The sequence below is a fragment of the Nycticebus coucang genome, chromosome 14 (assembly GCF_027406575.1).
Source record: "Nycticebus coucang isolate mNycCou1 chromosome 14, mNycCou1.pri, whole genome shotgun sequence".
In the NCBI taxonomy this organism is placed as follows: domain Eukaryota; kingdom Metazoa; phylum Chordata; class Mammalia; order Primates; family Lorisidae; genus Nycticebus; species Nycticebus coucang.
Window position 1 is genome coordinate 49916846 of NC_069793.1, and position 20755 is coordinate 49937600.

General features: G+C 37.4%; 1 protein-coding gene across 1 annotated transcript in view; it reads left to right on the forward strand.

Moving 5' to 3' along the window:
- The window catches only part of COPB1 (COPI coat complex subunit beta 1), a 48933-nt gene extending 31385 nt beyond the window's left edge, over positions 1-17548 (forward strand). The window contains exons 17-22 of the mRNA XM_053560149.1: positions 8682-8826; positions 9811-9930; positions 14063-14208; positions 14796-14885; positions 16058-16213; positions 17160-17548. Coding sequence (XP_053416124.1) covers positions 8682-8826; positions 9811-9930; positions 14063-14208; positions 14796-14885; positions 16058-16213; positions 17160-17219 — 717 coding nt within the window. The 3' untranslated portion in view covers positions 17220-17548. The remainder of the gene's footprint in view (positions 1-8681; positions 8827-9810; positions 9931-14062; positions 14209-14795; positions 14886-16057; positions 16214-17159) is intronic.
- Positions 17549-20755: the final 3207 nt, after the last annotated feature.

Here is a 20755-nt window from a genome sequence, read left to right on the forward strand (position 1 = left end):
TCAGGTGTATGTGGCTGGCGCCTTAGCCGCTTGAGCCACAGGCACCGAGCCATTGTAAATTATTTATATTGGCTATTTAAGAAAATAATAATAAGGAAGTTGCAGTCCTGCTGGTTTTTAAAAGAAAAATGACTAGTTATATAGCATCAGTTTTTGTCAAGTCACTATGACTGATAGGTTCATTAAACCTCTCTTAAAACTCAGAAGTTATTGAAGTACTTTACTATGTGTGTAGTATCGTAAATCCATTAAACGATTTTATAACTTGATCCAGTTGTGTGTGGAATCATAGACTAATAAAGGGGATTGGGATTCTTAAAGGTTTACTAAGATTTTTAAAGGGATGCTCAATAGCCTGGGGTCTGGCCTTTTCCCACACCTTGACCTCAGCTTCTCTTGTTCCTTGCTACTTTAAACAGCAGCTGCACTTTTATAGACTTAATATATTGAGTTCCATATAGGGTATTATTAGGAAAACAATTTTCCTTTTTAAAATATATAAAGTTAAAAATCAGTGATCTAGTTTAATCCCTCATCCATTAGAAGGCTAAATAGTCTTACATTGATTTTGTTGTTCAAGATAAAGTAGTAGGAGAATTGGGACCATTAAAACAATTTCTGGTCTCAGCACCCGTAGCACAGTGGTTATGGTGCTGGCCATATACACTGAGGCTGGCAGGTTTAAACCCAGCCCGGGCCAAATAAAAAAAAAAAGCAGCAACAATGGCAACTGCAACAACAACAAAAAATAGCCAGGCATTGTGGCGGGCACCTGTAGTCCCAGCTACTTGGGAGGCTGAGGCAAGAGAATCGCTTGAACCCAAGAGTTTGAGGTTGCTGTGAGCTGTGACACCATGGCACTCTATCGAGGGCGACATAGTACAACTCTGAAAAAAAAGAAACATAGAAAATAAAAATTCTGTTCCTTACAATTGAGAATGAATATATTATATTTATAATTTTTTAACTTATCTTTTTGTATTATAGTAAAAATTACATAAGATTTATCATTTTCACCATGTAAGTATTTTTTTATTTTTATTTTATTTATTTACTTTTATTATTTTTTTATTGTTAAATCATAGCTGTGTACATTAGTGCAGTCAAGGGGTACAATGTGCGGGTTTCATATACAATCTGAAATATTCTCATCAAACTGTTCAACATAGCCTTTATGTCATTTTCTTAGTTACTGTATGTAGGCATTTGTATTCTGCATTTAGTAAGTTTCGCCTGTACCCATTCTAAGATGCACCGTAGATGTGGCCCCACCTCTTACCCTCCCTCCACCAAAACCTCTCGCCTCCCTTCCCCTTCCTTGGCCCTTTCCCCATAGTCTTGTGCTATAGTTGGGTTATAGCCTTCATGTGAAAGCTATACTTTAGCTTCATAGCAGAGCTGAGTACATAGGATACTTTTTCTTCCATTCCTGAGATACTTTACTAAGAAGAATATGTTCCAGCTCCATCCATATAAACATGGAAGAGGTGAAGTCTCCATCTTTCTTTAAGGCTGCATAATATTCCATGGTATACATGTACCACAGTTTGCTAGTCCATTCATGGGTCGATGGGCACTTGGGCTTCTTCCATGACTTAGCAATTATGAATTGGGCTGCAATAAACATTCTGGTACAGATGTCTTTGTTATATTGTGACTTTTGGTCTTTGGGGTATAAACCTAGTAAAGGAATTATAGGATCGAATGGCAGGTCTATTTTTAGGTCTCTAAGTATTCTCCAGACATCCTTCCAGAAGGAACGTATTAGTGTGCATTCCCACCAGCAGTGTAGAAGTGTGCCCTTTTCTACACATGCACGCCAACATCTCTGGTCTTGGGATTTTGTTATGTGGGCTACTCTTACTGGGGTTAGGTGGTATCTCAAAGTAGTTTTGATTTGCATTTCTCTGATGATTAAGGATGATGAGCTTTTTTTCATGTGTTTGTAGATTGTGCGTCTGTCTTCTTTAGAGAAGTTTCTCTTCAAGTCCTTTTCCCATCCTGAGATGGGATCACATGTTCTTTTCTTGCTAATATGTTTGAGTTCTCTGTGGATTCTGGTTATTAGACCTTTATCAGAGGTATAACCTGCAAATATTTTCTCCCATTCTGAGGGCTGTCTGCTTGCTTTACTTACTATGTTCTTGGCTGTGCAGAAGATTTTTAGTTTGATCAGGTCCCAGTAGTGTATTTTTGACACTGCTTCAATTGCCTGGGGAGTCCTCCTCATAAAATATTCACTCAGGCCGATTCCTTCAAGAGTTTTCCCTGCACTTTCTTCAAGTATTTTATAGTTTCATGTCTTAAGTTTAAATCTTTTATCCAGTGAGAGTCTATCTTAGTTAATGGTGAAAGGTGTGGGTCCAGTTTCAATCTTCTACAGGTTGCCAGCCAGTTTACCCGGCACCATTTGTTAAATAGGGAATCCTTTCCCCACTGAATGTTTTTAATTGGCTTGTCAAAGATCAAATAACGGTAAGTAGCTGGATTCATCTCTTGATTCTCTATTCTGTTCCAGACATCTACTTCTCTGTTCTTGTGCCAGTACCATGCTGTTTTGATCACTATCGATTTATAGTACAGTGAGAGGTCTGGTAGCGTGATTCCTCCTGCTTTGCTTTTATTGCTGAGTAATGTTTTGGCTATTCGAGGTTTTTTCTGATTCCATATAAAACAAAGTATTATTTTTTCAAGATCTTTAAAATATGACAATGGAGCTTTAATAGGAATTGCATTAAAATTGTATATTGCTTTGGGTAGTATGGACATTTTAACAATGTTGATTCTTCCTAGCCATGAGCATGGTATGTTTTTCCATCTGTTAACATCTTCAGCTATTTCTTTTCTTAAGGTTTCATAGTTCTCTTTGTATAGATCTTTCACATCCTTTGTTAGGTATACTCCCAAATATTTCATCTTCTTTGGCACTACTGTGAAAGGAATAGAGTCCTTGACTGTTTTTTCAGCCTGGTTATTATTGGTATATATAAAGGCTACAGATTTATGGGTGTTGATTTTATAGCCTGAGACATTGCTGTATTCCTTGTTCACTTCTAAAAGTTTTGTAGTAGAATCCCTAGTGTTTTCCAGATATACGATCGTGTCATCTGCGAAGAGTGAAAGTTTGATCTCTTCTGACCCTATGTGGATACTCTTGATCGCCTTTTCTTCCCTAATTGCAATGGCTAAAACTTCCATTACAATGTTAAAGAGCAATGGAGACAATGGGCAACCTTGCCTGGTTCCTGATCTAAGTGGAAATGATTTCAATTTAACTCCATTCAATACGATATTGGCTGTGGGTTTGCTATAGATGGCCTCTATTAGTTTAAGAAATGTCCCTTCTATACCAATTTTCTTAAGTGTTCTGATCATGAAGGGATGCTGGATATTATCAAAAGCTTTTTCTGCATCAATTGAAAGAATCATATGGTCCTTATTTTTTAGTTTGTTTATGTGTTGAATTACATTTATAGATTTACGTATATTGAACCAGCCTTGAGACCCTGGGATAAATCCCACTTGGTCATGGTGTATAATTTTTTTGATGTGTTGTTGGATTCTGTTTGTTAGGATCTTATTGAGTATTTTTGCATCAATATTCATTAGTGATATTGTTCTATAATTTTCTTTTCTTGTTGGGTCTTTCCCTGGTTTGGGGATCAAGGTGATGTTTGCTTCATAGAATGTGTTGGGTAATATTCCTTCTTTTTGTATATTTTGGAAGAGGTTTAGTAGTATAGGTACTAGTTCTTCATTAAATGTTTGGTAGAATTCTGACATAAAGCCATCTGGTCCTGGGCTTTTCTTTTTAGGGAGATTTTGTATAGTTGATGCTATTTCAGAACTTGATATAGGCCTGTTCAACATTTCCACTTCGTTCTGGCTAAGTCTTGGTAGGTGGCGTACTTCCAGGTATTGGTCTATTTCTTTCAGATTTTCGTATTTCTGAGAGTAGAGTTTCTTGTAGTATTCGTTAAGGATTTTTTGAATTTCTGAGGAGTCTGTTATTTCATCATTACCATTTCTGATTGATGAAATTAGAGATTTTACTCTTTTTTTCCTGGTTAGGTTAGCCAAAGGTTTATCTATTTTATTGATCTTTTCAAAAAACCAGCTTTTGGATTTACTGATCTGTTGTATAATTCTTTTGTTTTCAGTTTCATTTAGCTCTGCTCTGATTTTGGTTATTTCTTTTCTTCTGCTGAGTTTGGGGTTGGAGTGTTCTTCCTTCTCCATTTGCTTGAGATGTCCCATTAAGTTATTAACTTCCTCTCTTTCTGTTCTCTTGAGGAAAGCTTGCAGTGCTATAAATTTCCCTCTTAGGACTGCCTTTGCAGTATCCCAGAGGTTCTGTTAATTCATGTCCTGATTGTTATTTAGTTCCAAAAATTTGGTGATTTCCTTCTTAATCTCGTCTATAACCCATCTATCCTTCAGCATAAGATTGTTTAGCTTCCATGTTCTTGTACGGGTATGCAGGTTCCTGTTGTTATTGAGTTCAACTTTTATTCCATGATGGTCTGAAAAGATGCAAGGAATAATTTCTATTTTTTAAAATTTGCTGAGGTTAGATTTGTGGCCTAGGATGTGGTAGATTTTGGAGTATGTTCTGTGGGCTGATGAGAAGAATGTGTATTCAGTTTTGTTGGGATGAAATGTTCTGTAGATGTCCGTTAAGTCCAGATGTTGAATGGTTAAGTTTAAATCTAAAATTTCTTTGCTTAGCTTCTTTTTGGAGGATCTATCCAGCACTGCTAAAGGGGTGTTGAAATCTCCAACTACTATGGAAGTGGAGGAAATTGAGTTGCTCATGTCTGTTAGAGTTTCTCTTATAAATTGAGGTGCGTTCTGGTTGGGTGCATAAATATTAATAATTGAGATCTCATCATATTGAGTATTACCTTTAACAAATATTAAGTGTCCATCCTTATCCTTAATTATTTTGGTTGGTTTAAAGCCTGTTGTGTCTGCGAACAGGATTGCAACACCTGCTTTTTTCTGCTTTCCATTTGCCTGGAATATAGATGACCATCCCTTCACCTTGAGTCTTATATTTGTCTTTTGATGCAAGATGCGATTCTTGTATGCAGCAGATATCTGGCTTGAGTTTTTGTATCCAGTCAGCCAACCTGTGCCTCTTTAGAGGACAGTTTTAGGGGATTAAAAGTCGATGACCATCCTGTTCTACCTTGAAAGGTTTCAGCAGAGAGATCTGCAGTTATTCTAATATTCTTGCCCTTGTAGATGATGGTTTTCCTTCGTCTGGCAGCTTTCAGAATTTTCTCCTTCATATTAACTTTAGTGAAATTGATTATGATGTGTCTAGGGGATGTCTTATTCGGGTTGAGTCATGCTGGAGTTCTGAAACTGTCTGCTGTCTGAATTTCAGAATCTCTTGGCATGTCTGGAAAGTTCTCCTTCATAATCTCATGGAGAAGAGACTCTGTGCCTTGTGAAGCCACTTCGTCGCTTTTGGGGATCCCTATAAGACGAATATTGGTTTTCTTCGAATTATCCCAGAGCTCTCTGAGAGAGTGATCTGTTTTTGCCTCCATTTCTCATCCTCTTTGAGAGTTTGGGAGTGTTCAAAAACTTTGTCTTCAATGTCAGAAATCCTTTCTTCTGCTTGCTCCATTCTGTTACTGAGGGATTCTACTATGTTTCTCAGATCTTTGAGAGATGCAAATTCTTGTCTCAATGTGTCAAAATCTTTGTTCATTTGGTCTTTGAATTTGTTGAATTCTTGAGATATCTTTTGGGTTACTGCTTGGAGTTCTAATTCAATCTTATTTGCTATCCAGATTCTGAATTCGATTTCTGACATCTCAGCTATTTGTTTGTATTGAGTTCTATGACATTAACTAAATTATATTATTGTACAGCCATCTCCAGGATTCTTACTGCAAATCTAAAACTCTATGCATCAAGCCATAACTCCCCATTCCCACTTCCCCCCATCCTCTGGCAACCACTATTCTCTGTCTCTATGATTTTGACTCTCTCAGCACCTCATATAAGTGGAATCATACAGTGTTTGCCCTTTTGTGACTGGTTTATTTCACTTAGTATAATATCTTCAGTGTTTATCCATGTTGTACAATGTGTCAGAATTTCCTTTTTTAAGGCTGAATAATGTTCCTTTTCAGTATATACCACATTTGGTTTATCCATGTATCCTTTTACGTTTTTTCGGTTATTGTAAATGATGCTGCTGTGAACAAATATCTTAAGTCCTCACTTTCAGTTTTTTTGAGTATATGTACCAGGAGTAGAATTGCTGAAATCATATGGTAATACTACTTTTAATTTTTTTGAGGAACTTTCATACTGTTTTTCATCATGGCTACATTTGTAATACATTCTCACTAGCAGTGCATGGCTACATTTATAATACATTCTCACCAGCAAAAGGCTTCCAATTTCTCTACATCCTTGCCAATGCTTGTTTTTTGTTTTTTTGATAGTAGTCATCCTTATGGGTGTGAAATGGCATCTCATTGTGGTTTTGATTTGGATTTCCCTAATGTTAGTAATGTTAAGTGTCTTTTTATGTGCTTATTGTCTATTTGTATGTTTTCTTTGTAGAAATGTCTTTTTTGTTTGTTTGTTCGTTCATTTTGTTTGAGACAGTCTTACTCTGTTGCCCTGGGTAGAGTGCCATGGCTTTATACATGGCTCACAGCAATCTTAAACTTTTTGACTCAGACTGTCCTCTTGCCTGAGGCTCCCAAGTAGATGAAACTATCAACATATGCCACAATGCCCAGCTAGTTTTTCTATTCTTACTAGAGACAGGGTCTCACTCTTGCTCAGTCTGGTCTTGAACTTTTCACTGTTGATAATACCCTTTGATGCACCAAAGTTTTTGAGGTTAATGTAGTCCAGTTCTATTTCTTTTGTTGCCTGTGCTTTTGATGACAATATTACATTTATAAAGTGCTACACATTGAATATTTTTAAATTTTGGAGATGGGTACTTAAAATTGTATCCTTGTGGGATATTGAACATTTCTTGCTATACAATCTGCTTAGTTCCTAAGCTTGAGTAGCAGAAACTACCACATGATTTAGATTTTATTTGGTTGCTGAGTTTTGGTTAGCAAATAGTGAGTTTAGATATGTAAGGATTTAACTGAAAATGTATCCAAATGTGCTCACTTGCTAAGTTGGAGTAATGTTTTATCTATTTGCTAAACATATTTAACATCTTTCTACTATTGAACTGCTAAGCTTAAAATCAGCAGATATAACATATCCTATACTGAGTTACTGAACTTAGAAACAAATAAATATTTGTGTACTATCATCGTTATTCATTTATTCACGAGACAAGGTCTTGCTTCATCATCCAGGCTAGAGTGCAATGGTGCAATCATAACTCACTGCAGCATCGAGCTCTTTGACTCAAGTGGTCCTCCTGCCTCAGCCTCCCAACTAGCTAGGACTATAGCAATGTGCTACCATGGCTACCTAATTTTTTAAAGTTTTTAGTAGAGACAGGTCTCACTGTGTTGCCTCGACCAGTCCTCCTGCTCAGCCTCCCAAAGTACTGGGATTACCACCATGAGCCACTACTCCAAGCTGTCATCTTTTAAATTAGAGTTTTAAATTCTGTATTGTTTGAGGGTGGCACCCATAGCTCCATGGATAGGGTGATGGCCACATACACTGAGGCTGGTGGGTTTGAGCCCAACCCCAGGCCAGCTAAAATCTACAATGACAACTGCAACAACAAAAAAAATAGCAGGGCATTGTGGTGGGTGCCAGTAGTCCTAGCTACTTGGGAGGCTGAGGTTAAGAGAATCATTTAAACCCAAGAGTTGGAGGTTGCTGTGAGCTGTGACACCATGGCACTCTGCCAAGGGTGACATAGTGAGACTCTGTCTCAAAAACAAAAAAAAACCAACCTATATTGTTTGAGTAACTTTTTCTTTTTTTCTTTGAAACAGAGTCTCAAGTTGTCACCCTAGGTAGAGTGCTGTGGCATCACAGCTCACAGAACCTCTAACGCTTGGCTTAAGTGATTTAGTGCCTCAGCCTCCCAAGCAGCTGGGACTACAGGCACCTGCCACACACCCGGCTATTTTTTGGTTTTAGTTGTCATTGTTGTTTGGCAGGCCCATGCTGGATTTGAACCCACCACCTTCTGTGTATGTGGCTGTCTCCCTAGCCGCTGAGCTATAGGCGTCAAGCCTGAGTAACTTTCTCTTAATCTCCCCCACCTAACCCCAAGACAGAGTCTCAAGCTGTCATCCTGGATAGAGTGCCCTGGCATCACAGCTCACAGCAACCTCAAACTCTTGGGCATAAGCAATCCTCTTGCCTCAGCCTCCCAAGTAACTGGGACTACAGGCTCCTACCACAGTGCTCGGCTATTCTTTTTGTAGTTGTTGTTGTTGCAGTTGTCATTGTTGTTTCAGCTGGCCCAGGCCAGGTTCGAACCCGCCAGCCTCAGTGTATGTGCCTGGCACCCTACCCAAAGAGCTACAGACGCCATCCTTCTTAAACTTTAGAATATATTATTTCTAGTGTTCCAGTTTCAGTGCCCATTTCTGCATTACGAGACAATTTTATAATACCTGTCTCAAAATGTTAAATTGCCAGACTTAATCATTTGACTAGAATATGTTTGGTTAGCTATGTCAGTCATTTGATTGTTTTTATTTTTGTTTTGACAGGTCACCCAGTTGACAGGTTTCTCGGATCCTGTATATGCAGAAGCCTATGTTCATGTCAACCAGTATGATATTGTCCTGGATGTACTTGTTGTAAACCAAACCAGCGATACTTTGCAGAACTGCACATTAGAGTTAGCTACTCTAGGTGAGGATATTTACCATAAAGGAAAGATAGTATTACACAGATATTTTATGAGAGATTATTAAGGGAAGTACACGTTTCAGTATAAGAATTCTCTTGAGCCCTTTTTGACGTTTTCAGTCAAAGCTTAGTTTTATATTTAATATTTAGCCTCCTTCAACTCCAGGTTTTTGAACATCTGGGCACATGAATCCATCCGGGCACATTCAGATGGATTCATTCAATGAGTTTGATCTAGCAATGTCAGTTTTTCTAGATATAATAAGAGCTATTTAAGTTAGAGATTGACCATGTAGTTCACTTAGTGAAATTTTTAATTGCCTTAGAATGGTCTAAGTATTTTCTGAATCTATTACTTTAGCCAAAGTAATGCATCATTCTATTATTTATCAACTTGAGATGTCTTTTTTTCTTCTTAATAAAGACACGAGTCAGACTCTGTCTAACCACTCCTACACCGAGTTTTGAAATTGTAAAACTATAAATTGTATTTAAGAAAAATGCAGCGTCCCCATCAAAGTTTATGTGTCTTATGCAAGAGTTAAAAGACTTCAAGGTATCAAGAGAAGGCATAATTTTGTTCTATAGTTTGATGCCTATATAAAGAACTATGTCTCTTAAGAATTCACAAAGGGTTTTTTTGCAGATTATTTTCTTTCTTTATAATAGAGAATATAGTTTAAGACCTAAGTTTTTTTTAGAAGTTTGTATTCATTCATTGAAATAAAATGGTAGGCTCAAAGTAATCCCTGTCTACCCGACACACAAATTAAATATAAAATTATTCTGAGACACTTGTTATCTTTCAAAAGAAAATAATCATATTGATGTGAATATTGAGAATGTTAAATGATTTCTTTATCCATATAATATTTGAATTATACTTTTCTTGTTCCTTATTTTCCTAGAAATTATTAAGATGCATACATTTTAAGGTTTCATGGTTAAAAATGTATTTATAATTGTATCCAAACTTTATTTCTTCAGGGGATCTAAAGCTTGTGGAAAAGCCATCTCCTTTGACTCTTGCTCCTCATGATTTTGCAAATATTAAAGCTAATGTGAAAGTAGCATCAACAGAAAATGGAATAATCTTTGGTAATATAGGTAAGGAACTGTATTATGGCATATGACATTGGATATTTTTATTAAAGAATTTCTATAATGAGTAGCTATGGACATTGTTTGAGGACAAGACCTAAATCCATTTATTCATCATTTTGGGACACTTCATATAGTACCAAGCATTGTACTATGTTCTGGGTGTATAGAACTAAGCCACATAGGGTCATGTCCTCAAGAAACTATCAGGCAAAAGGAAGAGATAGATAAGGAAATATATAATTATAGTACAGTGTGATAACGGCGAGTTTATGTACTGTATTCTTTGAGATAAGGAAAAAATGCCAGTAGTGTGGAAGGTAGTATAGAGGAAGAGAATATGTTATTGAAGGATAACGTTTGAACTGAATTTAAAACTTCATATAGGTGTTTATTGCTAGGCACACAGGACAATTTCAGGCTGAAAGATTACCTTGTATAGAAATATTTAGTCAATAAGTGTATTTTATAGCAAATTCTGTAATAGAGATAGGGCTGCTATGGTGAAGAGCAAAAGATAGTGTATCATCAAGTAAGGGAAATCAGATATGTAAAATAGACATGAGCAATACATAATGGTAAAAAGCTTTGAAAAAACCTGTCCTGGATAAGAGTCCATGAAAGAATTACAGAGCAGTGAGAAATCGGAGGATAAGGTTGGAAAAGACTCTTTGGAGGAGTTAATGCTGACTGAGGTTTTAAAAGATAAGTGTTCTACTGATAGACAAGTATGCAATTGGAACAAATGTAAGTAGTTTGATATATTGTGGAGTTTAGGTTACAGGGTGACGGTAGGAAAAAAATAAAGTTAGGAAGATTAGTAGGACCTATACTTTACTTTCCATGCTAAAGATTTCAGACTTTATTTGTGGAAAGGGGAAACATTGAGAAATTATTGATTAGAAGAAGTAGGAAGAATAACTAGTAGACTATGGGAGAAGCCCAAGTGGGAGATGACAGAGGACTTCAGCCAGTGCAGTAGTAGTTGGAATGGAGAGAGGGCTGAATATAATAGATGTTAAGGATATGGTTGCTGATTGAAGAGGAAGTGGCTGGAGTAACCCTTGGATTTCTGGATTGGGTTTAATGGCTTGCTGTTTAGGTTAATTGCCCAAACAGGAAATATGGAGGAAAAGAACAGATTTGCAAAAGACACATAAGTCAAATCTTGAACAGGCTGAGTAAACATCTAAAGCTATTCAAAGACAGGTTGATACAAGTCTGGAACCTGAATAAGAGGTCTAAACTAGAGATAAATAGTTGTTTAAAAGTCATAGGAATAGAAGTCACCCAGAGAGGGGATAAAGAATTAAATGAGGAGAGATTTATAAACAGAATCCAAACAAACACCAATATTAAAATTTTGGCCAGAGGAAGAGGATTCTACAAAGAAATCAAAATGAGGTAGAGATGTAAGGAAAAATCTTTAAGAAGTATATGAAGTCTAAAAGAGTTATCCTTTGGATTTGGCAGTTGATCTTAACATGTTTCTTGTGGCATTTCTTGGGCAGTGGTGGTAGGTGGAAGGTGAAGAAATAAAGATAGTAAGTGCAGGCTATCCTAGGTGTAGCACCTTGGCTCCGACAGAAATGGGAGAAGGCAGTAACCAGAAGAGAAGGCAACAATGAGGTAGGATTTCTTTTTTTAAGACAAGAGAGCTTCGAATGTTTATGGACTATAGTGAAGAGAGTTGGTAGAGAATGAAAATGTAAAGACGCAGAATGAAAGAGGTAATGATTGAAGGTGCAGAGTCTTAGACCAAAGCAGGGATCACAGATGGCAGGAAGTATTAATCTTGAAGAGAAGATGCAGCACTTCTCTGATACATATGAAAGGGAAGGATGTGAGAGTGAATTCAGGAAGAGACACATTTATTTTTAGATGTGGGTCTTAAAATCAAAGGACTTATTCTTGGTAACCTCGGTTTTCTCTGAAAATAGAGTGGGAAATGTCAAGAGAAAAGGTTAGAAAGAGGAAAGGTAGGCTCCAATCAGGTTATAACCTTCTACTGTGGAAGGAATAATCATAGAAGCAAGTAGTCAGCCCTCTGGATGCATGGGTTCCATATCCAGGGATCCAACCAACCGTGGATCAAAAATATCTAGGGGTGGGGGAAGGATGTTGATATCTATTCTGAACATGTACAGTCTTTTTTTTCTTATTATTTCCTAAAGGATATAGTATAGCAACTGTTGACATAGTGCTTACATTATATTAGGTCTTGCAACTAATCTAGAGATGATTTAAGCTAATTATGTGGGAGGATGTGCATAGGTTACAAGCAGTTCTTGGATTACAAACAAGATAGGTTCTGTAGGTTTATTCTTAAGTTGAATTTACACATAAATTGGAACAGATAACATTTACCTATAACCTGTAATAGTTTTCATTCATAAGTCCTAGTCATATGTTAGTCGGGTATTTATAACTTGGGGATTTACAATAGCCTTCGTTCATAAGTACAAGTTGTATGTAAGGGACTGCCTCTACCTGCAAATATACCATTTTACATAACAGACTTGTGGATTTTGGTATCCACAGGGGTCCTAGAACCAATTCCCGAGGGATACTGAGGGATGATTTAATCTTGTATCATTGAGTTCTTGTGGCTCAGCAGTATTCATTCAAAAATAATTAGCTAAGTGCTTGCTATGAGAACACTATACTATACCAGTGCAGTGCCCGGCACACTGCAACTGCTGTATAAGTACTCACTAAATTGAATTATTTGTTTAAAAAGAAAAAACAGGCCAGGCATGGTGTCTTAAGACAGTAATATCAGCACTTTGGGAGGCCAACACAGGAGGTTCCTTTCAAGATTCAAGTCAGGAGTTTGTAACCAGCCTGGGTAACATAGCAAAGCACTGTCTCTACAAAAAATTAAAAAACTAGTCATGCATGGTGTCATGCACCTGTAGTCCCAGCTACTCAGGAGGCTGAACTGGGAGGATCCCTTGAGCCCCAGAGTTTGAGATTATCGTGAACTATGATCATACTAGGGCACTCCAGCCTGAGTAACAGCACAACCCTGTTTTAACAACAACAACAAAAGTATGGCCGGGCGCAGTGGCGCATGCCTATAATCCTAACACTCTGGGAGGCTGAGGTGGGTGGATTGCTTGAGCTCAGGAGTTAGAGACCAGCTTGGGAAAGAGCAAGACCCTGTCTCTAAAACAAGCCTGCCATTGTGGCAGGTGCCTATAGTCCCAGCTACTTGGAAAGCTTAGGCAAGGGGCTCACTTGAAGGCAAGAGTTTGAGGTTGCCGTGAGCTATGATGCCATGCACTCTATCCAGGGCAACAAAAGTGAGACTGTCTCTAAAAATAAAAATAAAAATAAAAATAAATGTGCCTCAGCTTGGCACCTGTAGCACAGTGGTTAGGTGCCAGCCACATACACCGAGGCTGGGGACTTCGAACCCAGCCCGGGCCAGCTGAAACAATGACAACTGCAACAAAAAATAGCTGGGCATTGTGGCAGGTACCTGTAGTCCCAGGTACTGGGGAGGCTGAGGCAAGAGAATAGCTTAAGCCAGTGGTTCTCAACCTTTCTAATGCCGCGACCCTTTAATACAGTTCCTGTGGGTCGCGACCCACAGGTTGAGAACTGCTGGCTTAAACCCAAGAGTTGGAGGTCACTGTGAGCTGTGACGCCATGGCACTCTACCTAGGTGACATAGTGGGACTGTGTCTTAATAAATAAATTAATGTGCCTGAGTTTGAATCCCAGGCCTACCACTTATCAGTATGTGACCTTGAATAACCTAATTAACTTCTCTGTGCTTTTGTTTCCTCACATGTATGATGGAAAATAATAATGCTTTCAGAAAGGATTGATGGGAGTACTAAACAGGTAACATTTGTAAAGCACTTAGTATATAGGCAGTACGACTCACATATACAAATGGAGGCTATTTACAGGTAATAGGTAAATGTACCTCTTCCAAATTACATACAAATTCAACTTAACAAACTTATAGAATCTATCTTGTTCGTAACCTGGGGACTGCTTGTAAAGCCCCATACATAATAAGCATTATATAAATATTTGCTAACATAATTATTATCTGTATATTAAAACTTTTTAAATTGAAATACCCTAGTGATTTGTGATCTTTTCGTATATATATATATTTCAGTTTATGATGTCTCTGGAGCAGCAAGCGACAGAAATTGTGTGGTCCTCAGTGACATCCACATTGACATCATGGACTACATCCAACCTGCAACTTGCACTGATGCTGAATTCCGTCAGATGTGGGCCGAATTTGAATGGGAAAACAAAGTTAGTCTTTGGGAGATTGTACTCCTTTATCTCTCTTCCTTTGGGCTAGTGTTAAGGAGTTCTCTGATAAAATTCATCCCACTAAAAAGTATCAGACATGAAATGGCATAGTCTTTCAGTATCTGTTCTTGCAAATTAGCCTTACCTGAAAATCATGCAAGTAGTCTGGCAGTTTGCTGTTACAAATTGATAAGAGTAGCAGTACTATAATTAATCTGATTGATGAAGACATTGTAGACAATATTCCATTTTTTCTATGTACAAATGGTTAATTTACCATTGAATCTAGTGTCCAAAAGAGGCTTTGCAAAGTCTGTGCCCTACTGAGGAACTTCGTTCCTTTGAGGCTTAATGTTTATTGGAAAATACTCTATATGCTTTATGTTGATCTTCTGAGAAGTTATCTATACCTGAAAGTACTCATACAGACTTGCAGGTTGTTGGGCTTTGTAGATATTATTTATTTTTTCTGTTGTACAGTCTCGTTCCAATTGTTGGAACGAGGTTCTAATATGAAATAGCAGTGATTTACAACTTTCTCATTGTAAAATTTATGATCTCCTTGACTTTTTTTTCCCTCTGTACAGGTAACAGTTAACACCAATATGATTGATTTAAATGACTATTTACAGCACATATTAAAGTCAACCAACATGAAATGCCTCACTCCAGAGAAGGTAAAGTTTGGGAAATTCTTTTTTTTTTTTTTTTTGAGACAGAGTCTTACTATGTCGCCCTCCGTAGAGTGTCCTGGCGTCACAGCTCACAGCAACCTCAAATTCTTGGGCTTCAGTGATTCTCTTGCCTCAGCCTCCCAAGTAGCTGGGACTACAGGCGCCCACCACAGTGCCCAGCTATTTTTTGGTTGCAGTTATCATTGCTGTTCAGCAGGCCTGGGCCCGGGCTTGAACCCGCCATCTTCGGTGTATGCGGCCAGTGCCCTACTCACTGAGTTACGGGTGGGCGCTGAGCCTGACTGGGAAATTCTTAAAGCTAATAGAGAATAGTATAGTAGATGCCTGGCTTTTCTGTATTTCCTTTATTATATTTTTATTCTTATTCAGCATGGGAAAAGCTGTGTCATTCTGGGGTAGCTGAAAGAAGTTATCTCATAGAATACAGTATTCTGCTTCTTTCAATTAGAATGTACTATCCTACTTATTCCTATGTGGTGGCCTAGTTAAATAGGTTTGGTGTGTTTTTTTTTTCCAGTTTTCTTCACCTTTCAGCGAGAGGCTTATTCCAAAATAGTTTAATTGTGATACTAGATTAGAAAATGTCCATGACTTCTTCTGTGGTCTCTCATTATAGGTGAAACTATATCTGCCCAGATGCAAAATTGTTGTTATACTGTGACTTCCTACTGTGTTCGTGTATGTATGAAAAAGACTAGAAAGAAAGAAATATGAAGCAGGAGCTCTAAGGAGTTTTTGTCTTTATAAAATTTCTGTTAATGTTATAATGTTCATTTTATTGGTAAAAGAATTCTGCCAAACAAGTAGATTTTAACTTATATACAGCATTTATTTACTCAACAAATACTAATTCCAACAAAAATAGACTCTTCTTTCATTGAGTTCAAAGTCTCGTGTGGGAGGCAGACAAGTAAATAGAATATATAGATACAAAGTGGAATATGTACTCTTTCTTTAAAATTAGGTTTAATATACTACACAGAAAAATTCACACTTTTTACATGTATAGTTGTATGAGTTTTGACAAACTCATAACCCATATAACCACCACCAGTAGTACCAGGTAAGTACTATTTTAAGTGGTAATTCACCTGTGCTGTTTGGTTTTGTCCATCTCTTGTTCTCTAGTTAAATTTATCACAAATTTCTTCCAGGCCCTTTCTGGCTACTGTGGCTTTATGGCAGCCAACCTTTATGCTCGTTCCATATTTGGAGAAGATGCTTTGGCAAATGTCAGCATTGAGAAGCCAATTCACCAGGGACCAGATGCTGCTGTTACTGGCCACATAAGAATTCGTGCAAAGAGTCAGGTAACAGTTTCTTTTTTAAAAGCATCTCTGGACTGAACAAAGGGAGAAAGAATTTATTTTTTTCTTATTTCTATATGTAGTATCTTTTGACCATCAGATGCATATACATATATAACACTAGTATTCTCTGAAAAGAAATATAACTTTGGCTTCCTTAAAATGGCTCACCTTGGGTGGCGCCTGTGGCTCAAGGAGTAGGGCACCAGCCCCATATACTGAAGGTGGTGGGTTCAAACCCAGCCCTGGCCAAAAACTACAAAAAAAAAAAAAAAAAAAGGCTCACCTTTTGGGTCCATCATTCTAAGATATTGCATCTTGTGATGTGTTTGTGAAATGGGTTCTCTAGAATTTTTTTTTTTTATTGATTGATTGATTTAGTTATTAGAGACAGGGTCTCACTGTTGCTCAGGCTGGTCTTGAACTCCTGAGGTCAAGTAATCCACCTGCCACAGCCTCCCAGAGTGCTAAGATTAGAGGCATGAGCCACTACACCTGGCTTTTCAAACTTTTTTTTTCTTTTTCTTTTTTTTTTTTGAGACAGAATCTTACTCTGTTATCCTGGGCAGAATGCCATGCCATCATCGTAGCTCACAGCAATCTCAAACTCCTGGGCACGAGAGATCCTCTTGCCTCAGTTTTTCTTTTAGTAGAGGCAGGTTCTCGCTCATAGCTCAGGCAGGTCTCAAACTCCTGAGCTCAAGCAATCCACCGTGTTGGCCTCCCAGAGGGCTGGATTTATAGGTGTGACCCACCACGCCTAACTTTTCCAGGATTTTTTGAAAGCCAAGGTACAAATTTAGTGACTAAAAAGTAAAGTTTTAGCAAGACTGTTTTACTAAGTATACAGTTGTTGGTGGTGTGGTATCATTAAATGGAAAGTTAATTGAATAATCTACTGGTTGTACATAGTTTCAGTAATTACAAACATCTTCATTCTTCTTCACAGGGAATGGCCTTAAGTCTTGGAGATAAAATAAACTTGTCGCAGAAGAAAACTAGTATATAAGAACAAGCAAAAAATCCTTGAAGCTTTACAGTTAAAATTTAGGTATGGGCTTATTGGACTCCAACATCTTTTGTACTTTTTCATGGTTCTGTGTTATATGGAATTTGAGTTCATGCTGAATGCATTCCAGCCAATAATTTATAGCCTTTCCCTTAAATCAAGATTGAGTTTAAAAGTATAGTTTGTCTTTTGTCTTAACAGTTCTGAACACTGTCCTCAAAGTATGTAATGTTTCTCACATATACCAAGACCATTTTCGTAGTACAATAAAAAGATCTATTCATAATTTTTTGTTATTTTATAAATAAATGAATAATTACATAATTTTAGTTATATAGCAATGGATTTCTTCTAGTTGGATTATGGATTTCTTTTTGTTGGATATAGATTTCTGTTAGAAATTTAAGTTACTCTTTAAGTTGTTATGAATTTACATACTCAATGATATTGATTTACTTGATTTTTTTTTTTTTTTTTTTACTTTTTTACTTATTTACTGTTCCAACATAGCTATCTCAAAATGTCTTACAATGTTCTGAAGAGATTGTCTCTGAAATTTAGCTCCAGGAAGAAAATACCAAAATAACTTGAGAAAACAGACCTACTGTATTATACCATGTATAATTAACTCCTCCTGTGTTTAAGTGGTTTGGGCCCAAACTTTCAGGAAAAAAACCCCATGAGAAAGTGCTGGCTCTCAGCTGGGAAAGACATACCAGGGGGTGCTAATCTTCTCTTGGTAAATATGCAGATCACATTGCCCTCCCTCAGCTTCCCACTCTGAAGGCTACCCTTCCCCCTCTCTTAGGAGCCCTTCCCTCCCAGCCATGTCAGGGGCTACAGCAGAGATGACCAGGTATGTGGCTGCTGGGGCAGGAGCTTCTAAGGGTGTTTGGCCCACAGGCAGCCAGGCAGGTTCCCTGGGGCTTCTACAGGGCTCTCAGGTCTTAGCCTTTGCCCTGCACAGCTAAGACCCACCTCACCAGTCCTGCCATCGCCCCCTCCCCTGATCATGGCACTCTGGGGAGGCTGCTCCAGTCTGCTCCCACTGGATCCCAGATCATCCCAGACTAGAAACCTGTATACCCAGGGGGCCCATTCAGCTCCCCCACTCCCAAGCCATACTACCCATGTGTAATGCATATCCTTATTTTTCGCTCAAAAATTTGGGCAAGAAAGTATGCATTATACATAGTAAAATACGGCAATTTAAAGGAGCATTATGAATCCTGACTGAAGTAAACAATACTATCTTAATTATCCTAAATCATACTGAATGAAAATCCAAAATAGATTTTTTTTAAATCATTCATAGATAGCATTGGATATTCTAGGTTTGTTAGAAATTAAATTGGTTCTAACCAATTACTGAAGCTGATAGTGGGAATATTCAGTTAGAGAGGATATAAAAAACTGTCCTATTTCTGTATCACCTCCAGGCCTTACCTCTTTTCCTCACTTTGCACTAGGGCTGGGCACCATCACCTCCTAATAATGATTCCAAAAGGCATTTCTGAGCTAAGATTCCCAAAGTCTGTTTGTGCTGTCCTTTTGGCCCTTCCCTCAACTAAGCATGATTGAGCCTAAACTCAAACTATTGTATTTGTCTTCCAGCATAGATAAGGTCTGTGAAAGAGTGAATGCAGCATCTCCTGTGTCAGTGAGTGGAACGATTTGTTCAGGGGGTAAGGAGATTGATACCTTGTCTGATGTCATAAACTTTGAAGCCACTTGCTTTTTTAAAAAAATCACAGAAGATTATAGGGCATTTGAAATTCCAGAGCACTGAGATCTCAAAGCAAAGCCAGTGGCTGCCAAATGGGGAAACCATTAGTTTAATGATTTGAATCAGGGAGTAAAGATTTATGATGAGAGCAGAGGAACTGAGGCAACTTTGTTTGGACTAGATCATTTCCCAAACTGTTCTGTTGAACATCATGAACTGCCTTAAATATCATTAGATACTCTGAGGGAAAAAGTATTCCATACTAAGTTTGGAGTACATGCTGTGTACTGTACTGCTGTATTCACAGTGCACATTGCCATACTAATGATTCTGAGATGTCCTTCAGTAAAGACAGCAGCAGTTTGGTTTAGTCCAGCATATCCTAATCTTACTTGACCAAGCATTCCTTTTTTCATGGAACACGTATTGACAGGAATAGTGATTTTTTTAATGATATTGGTTTTATAATCACAATCAGCCAGTATCACATTTAAAATCTCAAGGAATTATGCCTTTGTATGTCCTGGAATGTATCTCTATTGATACTCTCAGAAAGTTGCCTAACATATTCAGACGGTTTCTGTTAGAATCAGATCACCTTACGTTGCCATTTTCTTAAATTCATACATAAGGAGAACAAAGAGAAAGATGTTAAAACAGTTGTCAGATACATTAAGCCATTTGCTTCATTAATATTTCATCAGCTTTATGTATATTATGTGCATGTGAGCAGAGTTGGATAGGGGCACATTGTTTAGAGAAGCTGTTTACACGTGCCCTATATAATAGGTAGTAGCTACTCTGCATTTGAAGATACCATATAATCTAGGACCATGATACCTGGTAAGAGAATAAACATATTATCTAACATCAAATAAGAGCCTAATATATTAATGTATTGAATGAATAAACCTGTAAATCCTGTAAGAGAATGAAATGGCCCTTGTATTTCACTAATGTCATGACACTAGAGGGAGCTCCATGCAGTTAATTTTATTTTACTATTAGAAGTGATTGGCATTTAAAGTTTTTATAAGAAGAAAATGCAAGTTAATTTTTCTTAATTAGGAAGGCAAGTAAATAGTACATCTGTAAACTAACTTTATTTTTATTTATGAATTACTTTACTAATAGAAAAATTATCTTGCTTTTTCTCTAATAAAAATAACTTTAAATGTCAAGATAGTGCTATTTGTTTTGCTACCTGTCAGAAACTTTTCTACATGATTCAGAAATTATGTAGGAGAAAAAACTCATTTCAGGATATCTGAAAAAGTAAGAGAACGAAAATATAGTATCTTTGGAAACTCAATATCAGATATGAAATAGCTGTGCTATGATTGAATAAAGTTGAGTAGTTTTACTGGTGACTTAGTCCTTCTACACCGATATATGTTCTACTCAGCTAATAATTTGCTTCTTTCACTTACATCAAGATTGAGTTTAAAGTTATCATTTGTCTTTTGTCTTAACAGTTCTCATTGTGTCCTCAAAGCAGGGTTAGGTATACCAGCTCCCTGCTTTACTTCCCTCCTCCAGATTCTTAGTACACCATCATGTTAGTTATCTGTCCCTCTCCCTGAGCTCCATACCCTCAGGATCTTAGAAGACTAAAGAAGTAACCAGGTATAGTGCAGAAATTCAGTTTAGAATTAGGAAAATGTAGAATCCTATCTGCTACTTACTTGGTATGTGGTCTCAGACAATGGTAAATAGCTAACTTACTGAGTGCTTACTTGTGCCACAACACTTAGTGCTTTTTCCATGACACATGCAGTGCTCACAGTGACTTTCTGAGGTAAATACTATT